The 13,368-nt window shown below is 37.8% G+C and overlaps 1 protein-coding gene across 8 annotated transcripts in view; it reads right to left on the bottom strand.

Moving 5' to 3' along the window:
* The window catches only part of COL19A1 (collagen type XIX alpha 1 chain), a 188,813-nt gene that overhangs the window by 57,685 nt on the left and 117,760 nt on the right, over positions 1 to 13,368 (bottom strand). For all 8 annotated transcript variants that reach the window (XR_007375265.1, XR_007375264.1, XM_048936539.1 and 5 more), the window contains one exon: positions 3,985 to 4,038. Coding sequence is in view for 6 of the 8 variants with exons in the window: in XM_048936539.1 (XP_048792496.1) it covers positions 3,985 to 4,038 (54 nt within the window). In the remaining 2 variants the exon portion in view is untranslated. The remainder of the gene's footprint in view (positions 1 to 3,984; positions 4,039 to 13,368) is intronic.

Raw genomic sequence — 13,368 nt, 5'->3', positions numbered from 1 at the left:
GTTCATACACCTTCAATACATTTAACTACTGAAAGTATTGGTGCTGTAACTAGAATAATTATGAATTAAACACTTCAAAAAACAGGTATGCTATACCCTCTTCTGTGATGCTAAGTCCTGCAGATATTTTTGATAGCAACTACTGCAGAAAGCTCTCAGTGCAGCTCTGCCATGAGATCAAAATGCTGTACTTAGAATCTCAGAGCATCCTACTAAGAGAGTAATTTTTTTTGTTTGTTTTATAAAATCATTGCTTCGAATTCAATATAGAACCACGCAAAATAGGATTTTAGAAGAAAATGCACGTAGGACAATGTATGAAATACATTTGAAAGGTATTGAGATTTTTGTTTCACACTCATAATATCCAGAATGTTTTTGAGAGAGAAAGGAATAGTGTAATTTACAGAAGCTTTAAACAGTTCTCCAGACTTTTTAAAAGGGAGGAAGCAACCAATAAGCACTAGAGGGAGCTGCAGTTCTACTGAAACGATTTGGCCTCCTCGTTTTCAGTTTAAATTGTTGCGCACCAGAGTGTGACATGTGGGAGTCTTCCAGTAGTGAAATGATACGTATGATACTTAAAAACAACATCAGAAAGCATGAATTCTTAACCAGAAGGGAATAACAGTAGACTTTAAAAGTCTACAGTGTTCACTGACTGGCTTTTGTGGGCGCAGGATTTATCATAGAATCATAGAATCACAAGGTTGGAAAGGACCTACAAGATCATCTGGTCCAACTGTCTTCCCATTGCCATTGCTACCGCAAGCACTAACCCATATCTCATAGCTCCTCATCCAGACACCTCTTGAACACTGCCAGGAACGGCAACTCCACCACCTCCCTGGGCAGCCATTGCAGTGCCTGACCACTCTTTGAGAGAAGTTTTTCCTTATATCTAATCTAAATCTCCCCTGGTGCTACCTGTGGCCTTGTTTGCACCAAAGGAAAAAAGGGTACACATTAAAGGACTCCTGGAAGAAGATGCACAGAGAGTCCCACTTAAACCAAGTAACTCAAACAAAAGTTGCCAACAGATGTACATTTCAAGCACAGCGATGGCGTTTTTTAACCAAAGATGTGCAGATGATGGTAAGGTACCAGAAACTCACTACAAACATCAATTTTACTAGGGGAGAAAAAAATCCCCAGAAACTAGGTTACCAGAAAGAAAGAAAGAAAGAAAGAAGGAAAGAAGGAAAGAAGGAAAGAAGGAAAGAAGGAAAGAAGGAAAGAAGGAAAGAAGGAAAGAAAGAAAGAAAGAAGGAAAGAAGGAAAGAAGGAAAGAAGGAAAGAAGGAAAGAAGGAAAGAAGGAAAGAAGGAAAGAAGGAAAGAAGGAAAGAAAGAAAGAAAGAAAGAAAGAAAGAAAGAAAGAAAGAAAGAAAGAAAGAAAGAAAGAAAGAAAGAAAGAAAGAAAGAAAGAAAGAAAGAAAGAAAAAAGGAGAATTGAGAAAGCATTAGAAGGGTTAGGCTGAGAATACAAAGCAAACCTTTATTTCTGCAATGCCAGAAGTAGCTGAAAATTAATTATTTTGATTTATCAAAATGCATACCCCTTAGTAACATCCAATTTATAGCCCTTTGGGCTGCTCAGAATGTTGTTTATATACTTTCCCTCCCTCCTTTTTTTTTTTTAGCACTGTGCTTTACATCAAGCCCCTTGGGTATCCTAACATCTGCTCTCCACTGTCCTCAAGGAGGCAAAATTTTCCATCTCACGGGGTTTTTTTGTTTGTTTGTTTTGTCATTGCTGAGCACCTGGATGTTTTTCTAATATTTAAGTAACACATAATGTGAACAGATAACAGCAGCATTTAGCTGATCTAAAAATTAATAATTTAATCTTCCTTTTTGGAAATAAAGTTTTCTTGTTTTTCTGAAATATCAAACACCAACTTTACTTTTTCTGGAGAAAACTCCAGACTGTAGTGAGCTGAATATTCACATTAAGTCAATTTGTTAAGCATTTTGTACCCTATGCATGGCAAATTTATGATAGCAATCAGCCTGTGGGAGTGATAGTTCTGAGGCCAAAGCAGAGGCCATATCCATATTCATGAAGAGGCTGCCACTACTGTTAGAAGCAGAGTGGTAGCAGTAAGAACCACACAGCAAAATCCAGTGTGTTCTGAGCCTTGAAAAAGAGAAGACAAATGATGAATCCTGTTAATGTCTTTTGAGTATGTACAAGCTTCAGCACTTTAAATATGGGGATACGGCCAATGCATGTTAATAAGCATTACTCCTTATATAGCTTGCTTTTCACAGATTATTTTCTCAGTCGTGGAAAAAGAAGTCAAGATGCTGGTGTAGCTGCATCCAAAATAAGGACTGTATCAATATGACTATATCAGACAAAAATTATCTTTAACCAATATTTAGGGCATTGCTTGCCTGAGGAACTCTTCCTGATAAAGCAGTGCTAGGGTACAGTCCCCATACAGTGCTCCTCAAATGGATCCTACCATGCTGAAAAAGGGGAGCTTTGCATTGATGTAGGAAAATCTGAAATCGTCTTAAATAAGTGCAGTTTAGCATCCACTCCTTGTTTCTGGTGAGACTCTCAAAGGCCACGCATCTTCCCTGATCTGCAAGCACACCTGTGATGGCAGAAATCTGTAACAGACCTACAGTTTTTCATTGGTTCATAAAAAGTTAAGCATTTTGTATCTTCTATGTTTTTATTTTCTATTTGTTTTTACTTCAAAGGCCATTTAATGGCATTTGTATTAAGAAAGATTCTGCATCACTTCTTCCCTCATTTTGGACACCACTGAGTCTGCAATATCATTTTAGCACTAGCAGCCCCACGATGTACAAAACACTCAAAAAAACAAGGCCTCAATATGAAAATGAGTAGCAGAGGAGAAGCAGGAATTTTTAGCTATTAAACTGTATGCAGGAAAAATGAACATAATTTTCAATTTCTTCCATTTTTTTTTCCCCAATGAAAAAAGGAAATAAATGTGATTTGTAACATTTAAGGGGTTGTGTTTTTAGATCACTGTAAATGGTATCTATTTCAATTTATTAATTCTATTTAATGCAGCAAGATTATCTTCTCTAGAAATAAACCTGGAAGTTTTCCCTTGCTGTAGGCTTGAAGTACACAGATCAAATGTTTTGACATGAAAACTGCTGACCTTTATCTATTTCAGATAAGCATAAAATGGAATCCTTGTTTGATACTATGAATGTGAAGCAGCAGCAGTTTACCTATTCCACAAATTTACAGCTGTTCCTTATTTGTGCACAATAGTATTTTTACAATACAATATAAAGGGAATTTTATAAATATGACCAAGTCTTCTTCTACCAAAACAAGACTGCATTCATTACAGGTTAAGATAGCCCAGATTTATGCTTGATTTCAAATCTGAAATCACGTATCTCTTAAAAAACAAATCCCAAACCTCTTAGATCTGAGTTAAAACCGTTAGTGCTCCATTTTATAAATCCTTTCATAGAGTCATGTATTTCCTAATCTTTTTAATTCTTCAGTAAACTCATCTGAACCACAGCTGAGTGCTCATTCCAGTGCTGGGTATAATCCTCCCTGCCATTCAGGCAGTTGGCACATGCTTCACAAAGTCCTTCATCTTTCAAATTACCCCTCTGAGACTGAAATTATCCCATCTTCTACAGAGCATCACACGTTTTGTAAAGTGAATGAATGCACAGTATTCCCATTTAGTATACATGGCTGGTCTTTCTTTGAAATGCCAGACATCTTCTGTTTCCTCCACAGCAGTTAGCATCGTAGTTATTCCCTTCTGTATTGTTCTGTGCATTCTCTTATGTTTGTGGACACAGTCCTTTTATCTCTACTGTATAAAAAGGCTGGGTCTAGAAGCCATCTGGTACAGCAGATCAACTGTTTTCAACTTTAACCAGGCTTAGGCAAGCTGTTTAAAAGCACTAGCAAAGATTATTGTTCCAGGATGGGGTGGATATTTCCTATCCCCTTGCTTGATACTCACGGGAGGTCCCGGCGGTCCCGGTTTTCCAGGGAGGCCTGGCTTGCCTCTTCTTCCCTGGAAAAAGAAAAGAGCAGCAGATGTTTATAAATGTTACTGCTAATGACTGATCAGTAATTAGAGCTTTGTTTAAAAGATTTACTGCCTTATTTAGTAGCAAGAAGGTCAAAAATTACCCAGACTGAATACTTACACAAGTCACTGCAACACCACCTAAGTCTCCAACTTCCAAAATTGTTTTTTAAAAATTACAAGAAACAGTGCATTTGCATCTCTGTAACATTTACTGTCATGTTTTAAAGCTATGTCTCAAATATGACTGCACATCGATACAGAATCCTGATGATGTGTAAATGAGTTATATTTCATCTGAATGTTCCAGAGTTTGAGATGCTAAATTGTGTCACAGCAGTAGTCTCCCTGACTCCCACTGTCAGTAAAAATGTGCAACATAACCCTGTTTACAGACACCCCCATCTTTCTCCAGTGTTTGAGAACAAACAGAAAACGCTCAGAGATTTACCTGGAAAAACAGTTCATCTTCTTCATGCAATTAGTACTATCTGTATACATACTGCAAGTGCAACATCATTTGCATTAAAACTTAAGGTCCATAAAAATCTACTTAAGTTAACAGGAGACTTTCAACTCAGTCTGAAAAAGATGCACATGTAACTAATATGATATTTTAGCAGTGAGCTCAATTGGACAACTGCTGTTTTCACGCACACATTTCTTTTTAAGAAGATAACACAAAAATGGAAGTAATTCACAGTAATTTACATCCTCATTACCAAGCTGAAATCCAATGCACTTTTTTAGAAACAACAGCTGGGAATATCCAATATCTAGGTGTGATGGAAAAAAGAAAATTATATCCACACTGACTAATTTTTCCCTTGCATATAGCAAACATAAATTAACAAAAAGATTAGGGGGATGTCTCAGTGAAAACTTGGCTTAAGAAGCCAAAAAAAGGAAAATGCTTGCTGACAGCTCACAATTAGCACATAGGGGATATTTCTGTAACTGATGTTTCCTACATCTAACACTACTTCTGTATCTTATTAAATGATATCACACAGGGTGCAGAATGAAACCTCAGGAATGGAGGGGGAAACCTCAGCCTAACTCTCTAAAGGTGAAAACCCTAATGTGTAGAAACCTCTCATGTTCTGCCCCTCATTAATCACGAACTATCCTGTCATCATCTTGTTTGTCCTCAGTAAAAGTGAAAAATCCCTTTCCTCATAGCCTGCAGCTCACCAGCATAATCCACTGCTCAGATATCAGAGGTGCTTCTAAGAAGCAGGACACGAGGGTGAGAAGCCCTTCAAAGTGAAGAAAGAACCCAACAAGGACTGTGGGGACATGGGACATGCTTTGTCTGTCAGGATGTGACATGGACAAATGCTCTGCCACCAGTTTTATGAGTCAGTCAGTGTGTTTTAAGGGCACTGTGAAAAAATAAATAAATTAGAAAAATCAGCATATTTGGAGTGCCAAATTCCTGGTCTTATCTAGCTGAGACATATGCTATGAGCTGAGCTGTTTAATCCTGTCAGCACTGGCACATGCAGAGCCACAACTGGGGCAGCCCAGGGTGAATGTTCAGAATCAAAATACGGCACCAGGTGCCTATATTGGGTTCAAAGCTCAGCACCCACCCCATGATATGTCCTCTGTTGGCTGGTAACATAGCCTGTGCAGCCATGAGATGAACCAGAGCACGTAAGTCAACTGAGTTAAAGACAGCTCACAGAAAGCCCTCTAATTTTTAACTTAGGTCAGGATTCAGCTCACTGGAGCAGCCTTGTAGTCAGCCGAGCATGAGAGGCCACAGTTCTGGGAAAGGTGTGCATATACACTCCCCCAGAAAAGGGACAGCTATCAGTGCCACCAATGTCACGTTGCTTCTTCGGGCCTTCACCCCATATGCCAAAATCCAATTCAGATTTTAAGCTCACAGTTGAGATGTGACATTTGGACTGATCTCTACTTCATTAAAGACAGATGGAAATTAATATTTCCCCGCTCTCTTGAAAGACAGTAAACTTTCCTGGGAAAGTATGAAAACCAGCTTGAGATAATAAAGTGAGTAATAACCAAATAGGAACTGCTTCATACTTTTGAAATGTTCCTGTGAGTTATTACCATCTATACTGTTGACTTCTTGAAGCACTTTCCTTTTCCTGTTTGGTCTTATTTAAAGCATCCTGAGGAGACACATAAAATCACATCAGTCTAAACAAAGTATCAAGGAAGTGTCTCTGGGAAGAAGGCAGGGCTGTGACTGGCAGACACAACTGTGAGCGAGGTGTTAATTACACAGGAAAACACCAAATACGCTCGGAAGGCAATTCTGCCTTTATTTACAAGGTGAGCTAAAATGTGATTTATGACATATTGCCAAGTCAAGACTTGAAAAGCTTTCTGACAAAATAAATCAGTTATAAAAAAATAAAATAGAGACAGTTATTTTTCACTGCCACTTATAGATTGCCAGAACACTTACGTGCTGCAATACAGAATAAATGCTTGCCCTACGTTTTGTCCAATCACTTTAACATCAGTCACTATAACATATGCCATGTGCACACAAAACATATAAAACAATCACACATTTGTATTTTTAGCATTGCATTTTTGCATATTTAAATGAAAATACTGAAAACTAAACATGAAATGAAAATGCTGACATTCTCCCTCTTTGAGAGGATGAAAATCTGTAAGAATTCAACTTATAAGCTTCCAGAATAATTTTTGGATTTTAGAGATGCACACAGATCTTTATCTACTTCTTTGCAGTCCTGCTTCTCCATAACTTCCCTGCAACAGTATGGGAATAGTACAGTAAAAGTAAAGATAAATAGTTATCATTTTTGTTTAGAATAATGTGCTTTAAAAAGTTAGAATTTCTTTTGATAAGCCAATTATGGTCTCGCCTTGAGCAGACCATGACCCAGTCTGTGATTAAATATTTACATTTTCATTCTAAGTCTTCCTTCTGGCAAGAAAGAACAGCAAATGCCTGGGTGCCCTCTTGGGTTCACAGAGCAGGCAGAGCTTCAGCTCCAACCTTCCTTTCAGAAGCGGGTGAAAGCCATACCCCTTGCTGTGTTACTGTGTATGGGGCAGAGAGCTGACATATGCAGCTCAACAAACTGTTCCCTTGCTCCTTTGCAAGGATGTATAGAGATTAAAATGCACTTAAAAAAGCATTAACTAGCTGAATAGTGTTATTTTCTGCATTCAGACACTACTTACAAGTGTTAAATTTAAAATGAAATTCATTACCTTTGTTGAGTTTACCAAGCAAACATTCAGGTTATAGAACAATTAAAATATAAATAACCATCCCAGGCACCACATGATTCCTTTAAATTAAAAAATGCAATATCATCTACACCAACTTAGAAAAATAAAAGAGGTAAGCGGTGTCAACAGTTGTCTCAAACTATTTAGAAAAGCATATAAGGAAAATAAAAGCAAAAGAGTTCCTGAATATTTCCTTCATGCCACATATTTTTTGTTGTTGTTGCTATTAGCAATCGGCATGGTAAGAACCTATCTAAATGTTATTGATGTTTTTGCCCATCCTCCTAACTCCTGAAATGCCTGTTCTGAACTAGTTTGGACAGTAGGCTCCTTTCCTCTTTTCTTTAGGATAAACTTCAGCTATGATACAGACATAAATCATTTAAACAACAACTGCTTGGTCAGGGACAAAAAAATGAAATATTAAAAACAGAATAAATGAGAAATTATATGCTCCAGCAAACCCCATCTGAGTGCCTAGCTGAAGAACACAGTCAGCTGAACTCTTTATTCCTCTCTTCCTTCACTCTCTCTGTTAATCAAAATGACTTGACAAGTTTTGCCTTACATTAGATTGAAAGCTCTTCAGAAGTGAGGCTCTGTGCATCCTTGCACACGTCTGTACCCTGACTGCAGCCTCTGGGCATGGCTGCAGCTCCAATACACAATGGAAGAATTCTAAATCTATATTGCAGCTCCCTGTTGCATCATATTACATCCATCTATTCATATATCTCTAAGTATAGAAGAGTAAGACCACTAATCCTAGAGCCTAAAATAAACTGCAGATTATTTTAGGATAAAATCGGGCAGAGTTATATAGGAATACTGACAAGACTTATGAAATGGAATTAATAATTTTAAGAACCCACACTTGAATATGAAGGCAAAAGGCCTTAATTACGTCTGTGTTAATTTTAAAAGAAACAGCTAATTAGCAGTCCCTGAAACACATCATCATGTTTCAAAACAGAAACTAGTTCTGGAGAAAGTAGGAAGCTGGGCTTTAAAGCCCTTACTACTACAGTTATTGGACTAGATTAATGAGGCTTATGTAACTCGTTTGCCAGGATAAACTGAGATCCTCTTGCATAAACCATAAAAACAGACAAAGTGGGACAGATATACCCAAAGCAGAAAGCAGGTGCAAAGCACAGACACTGATGTTAGTGCTCACTGCATGGACACCTCAACAACTTCTTAGGAACCTAAATGTAGTTATGAAGGCAGGCTCTGAGTAGATGTTGGATTGTCTCTCCACGCACCCAAAGCTGCCTCCCAGAAACCTAACAATCTCTAGTGTCTGCAGTAACTCAACAAAACTTTCCTGCACTTCAACCTTCTCAGCTGATAAACCTAACCCTTACAAGCTCTCCTATTTTCCCTCTCTGTAGTCATTGTCCTATGCTCCTGGCTGCTTACTGAGTCCACCATAAACCACTCTGATCCAGAAGAACAGGTGGAACTGCAACAACCCTCTACTGTATGGTTTTCCATGGGCTTGCCAAGCTGCCACACCAGGGCACAAAGGCAGATGTCGCTGTTGCTGGAACAGGCTGCGCAGAGAGGTTGTGGATGCCCCATCCCTGGAAGTGTTCAAGGTCAGATTGGATGGGGCCCTGCATAGCCTGGTCTAGTATTGAGTGTGGAGGTTGGTGGCCCTGCATGTGGCAGGGGGCTTGGAGATTCATGATCCTTGAGGTCCCTTCCAACCCTGGCCATTCTGTGATTCTGTGATATCACACAACACTATCAGTAAGACAACTGGTTCAAAAAGTGCTGAAAAAGGAAGAGAACTAACCACAAAAATCAGAGCAATCACAGACTGAACCCTGTTTGCATCTTCAACTGTGCCATAACACAATCTTAGCATCTACCAAATGGCTGTGTGACAGGAGGCTTCCCTGAGGTGTCAACAAGCTATTTAACAGGTCTCAGTGTGAAAATATGAAATCTACAACAAATGTGCAGTCCCAATGCAGTCATTATTTCCTAGTGTGCATTTAAACAAACTTACAGAAATATTTAAACATGTCTTTGACATTTAATCATCGAACCATCCAAAAGACGGACTTAGTGATCCTTATGGGTCCCTTCCAGCTTGGGATATTCTATGATTCTATGAACACTTCACAGTGCTGTTAACAGTTTAGTCAGTAACTTCGATAGTGCTGCAGTTACATTTAATTCTTACAAATCTTATGGTTTGAATGTTCTATTTCCTTAGTTGGAAATCTACCTTCTAGTCAGTGAAACATTGGTTACTGCAGTAATAAAATATTAGGACCTGAATATACAATTTCTTCTCTCCTCTTAACCTTGGCCATGAGGTTATATGATGGTAACTTGAATACAGCAAATTAACCTCTATATTAAATATTAAATGTAAATAAACTCACAGGAAATAAGAAAGCTGTTTGCAGAAAACAAGAGAAAGCCTACAACTCACACCCCACTAAATCTTTCACAGAAACATGGCTTACAGAAGCGCAGAGCTCACAAGGTCCTAATTCTCTGTTTTGGAAAGGAAGTCACCAGGGAACTCCTTGCTAATGCAGATGCATTTCTTCACTTGATGTTGGCTTTCTAATTTTAGGCATGATTTCCAATAAAGATTACTTTCTTTTGTATTTAGATTAGCTAGTACTCTTTAATGTGTTTAATAAGCACCAATGTAATGCTTAAACAAGCACAGCAATGCCAAGAAGTAAAATGCTACAACCTAAATTCTGCATTGCTTCGAACAAATCTCTACATGGAACCAGTGACAATTGTCAAGTGTACCACAGAAATGCGTTTTCAATACAAAAGCACTTGCAGAGGTATTTTCAACTATATTTAGATTTTTTATAATGAACACTTTAGTTTTGAATTATAAGAAATAGCTTCCTATTCTCTTAAATTTTTGTATCTTTTGCTAAGAAATACAAAAAAATTGATAAAAAGTATTTGGAAAGTAGTTTAAAAGTTCTAACTGAGATCTTAAAACTGAAATAATTTCTTTCCATTGTTCTCTGTACCTTGTCTGTACCTTAGTGGTTCCTTATTTTGCTTTTTATTCAGAAACTCCCCTCTTTCACATTAACCATTTCAGACTGTTAAATAGCTCAGTGAAGGAACGTACATGACTCTAACTTCAAGAAAGTCAGACCAAAGCATTACATACTTAAAAACAACTTACATCAAAGTCAGGAATGACTGAGAAGATTAAAAGAGATTTCGAAACTCCAGAGCTATAGCTGTGAAAAATGTTTGTGCTGTGCCAGGAGCCTAACCTACTATGCAGTAATTATCATTGCTCTGTAAAGCTTGTTTTACAATTGGTTGAGTACAACATTTACTCACTGAACTAGAAAACAAATTATGTCAAAGAAAAGTTTAAGTTCTATAAATCAGATAAATGCAATCTGAATTTAAATTCATTTTCATATTTGTATGCCATTTTAAATAACTAAGTTAAGAAAATCTAATAATTCTCCACCCAATTATTTATTTAGGAAGATGTTCCCCTGTGCCATAATAATTTCATTCATATTTGATTAGAGAAACTTGTAATCTCAGACAGTAAATTGATTATTTAATAGGGAAATATTGCAATTTCACAAGGTCTCTCTAAACACGCCATTTTAGTGAGATCACTGTTGACACAGGAGACAGTATAGCTCTAAGGATTCTTGGTTTTATGATGCATTTCACTTATCGCTGAGCTAATGCTGAACAACATCCTCCCTAAAGTATTTCGTACTATAAACATACAAATTGGAAATTAGGGAAGTTGTAAGGAAGTTGCTTCAAAAACATTTACTTCAATACACCTGCGATTTCCTAAGGAATAGAGTCAATAATATGGTTGTAAAAAAAGATTTGTAAATGTCTGAACTGAATTCCTCACTGGATCCAAGGCAACCACCATGGTGGAGAACTGGTCTGCTTAAGTACATCTGAAGCATTTCCAAAAATCTTGTTAATCTATAAAAATGAAGATGTTTGTCAACTATGCTGACAGTACTGTTTAGAGCTTCTCCGAGGATGGAGGCTCCACAACTTCTCCAGGGAATATATTTCAGTGTTTGTCAACCATCACTGTAGAAAAAAGAGTTTTCTTTATATTGAGATGTAATTCCCTGCTTTTCAATTTGCACCCACTGCCTCTTATCCTACCTGCAGGTACTGCTGAAAAGAGTCTGCCTCCCTTTTCTTCACTGCCTCATGTCAGCTATTTATACACATTCAAGTATTTATATACATTGATAAGTTTCTCAAGAACCTTTTCTTCAGGCTGAAGTCCCACCTTTCTTTGCCTGTTGTTATGTGAGAGATGTTCCAATGCCTTTAACCCTCTTTGTAGCCCTTTGCTAGACACATTGCAGAAGCTGTATGTTTCTTGGTATGGTCTTGCCACTACTAAGTAGAGGGCAATTACCTCAATGATGGCCTAGTAATGGACTTTTTTGACATGTAGGTGGATTGCTGATTCATAATCTGCTTGTCCAGCAGGTTGGAATTAGTGAGTCCTGATGCCATGGGTTTTTACTCTCCAGATGCAAGATTTATTAAACTTCAGATAATTTATTTTTATCCAGTTCTCTGTCAACTTGCTAAGGTATGCTCTACTCCATTCTCTTAATGAATGTCTTAATGAAGACACTCGCTCCAATATTGAGCCCTGGGGTATACCATTATCGACGTACCTCTGATTGGACTTTGTGGCACTGATCACAAGTCCCAGGGCCCAGTTATTCCCCTGGTTTTCCAAAATCATTGCTGCTCCCTTTATCTAACCTGTACATTGTTACCTTGTCTATAATGAAGATACGGAAGAAGACATCAAAATTTTTACTTGATAGCAACAACACATACTATTCTCCCATTCATCAAACTAATCACCTAACTGTAGAAGACAGTAAGATTGCTAAGCACTATTTCCTCTTCTCAAATCCACATGGACTACTCCCAATCACCTACTTGTCCTTCATGTGTTTGAAAATGGTTTCTAGGAGGATTTCCTTCATTACATCATGCCTGCAGATATCTGGATCTTTCTTATGCTTTGTGAAGATACAAGTGATATTTTTGTTCTCAGTCTTCAGGAACCTCTCCCAGCTGACATTCAAAGACAATCAAGAGTCACCTTACAATGACATCAGCCAGCACTCAACACGTGTGTGCAATCTTCAAACTCTAGTTACATTCACTTTGCTTAAGTGCTATGCTCAGATTGGGGAAGTCTTCCTCCAGACACTCCTTTTGCTTTCAGGAGCTGGGATTCCTCAAGGCTGGTTTTACTCATAAAAACTGATGCTGTGCAGTCTGTTGACCTTGTCCCACAGCTTTTTCACTGGATGGCACAGTTCTGCAGCATGTCCCAGATTCAGTGAGAGGTCCCAGGCATCCTTTCCACCCCAAGGTTCACTGAGTTGCATCCTCCTTCTGAAGCTGCTTGCATCCAAGAGACTGACAGCAAAGCAACAGCTTCTTCAACACTTCTTGGGTCATATGACCTCTGGCCATCATCTAAGTAAGTGTATGTTGGGCAAGGAAAGTTTGCTAGTCACTTGCCAGAAATCTCCAGATTCTAAAAGCTCAGGAAGACATCAAGAAGATCTCAAAAAAGCAGAGCACAGAAACTGCTTCATGAGCTGCTGTGTCTGTTAGTTATATTTTAGTCCTGGCTCCCACATATGAAAATGAAAAATGACAATTTCTGGATTTCAAATTATAGCTGTCTGACAAAGTTGCATTTATGTTTTCCATTAAGAGAATTTTTGGAATTAATGTATTATATTAAAAAAAATCACTTTCAGAAAAAAAAAAAATTAAATGCATAAAGTTCAGGGAAAATTAGTGCCACCAAGATGCCCAACTGAAGTTAAACGTTAATTTGTAACACCTCTGTCCTTATATTTTGCAAATATACATTTCATTATACTTAACATGGAAGATGGACTACACATGACTCCCTAGTCTATATTTACAAATGTAGAAACTTTAAAGAAAGTACAGCAACATGTCAAAATTATTTGGAGACTAAAGAAAATTCCTTACATGAGGTGCTAAAGAACCTTTGTT

Source organism: Lagopus muta, chromosome 2 (genome assembly GCF_023343835.1).
Source record: "Lagopus muta isolate bLagMut1 chromosome 2, bLagMut1 primary, whole genome shotgun sequence".
Lineage (NCBI taxonomy): Eukaryota > Metazoa > Chordata > Aves > Galliformes > Phasianidae > Lagopus > Lagopus muta.
Note: the sequence above shows the minus strand (reverse complement) of the source record. Positions and strands in the feature narration are given on the sequence as shown.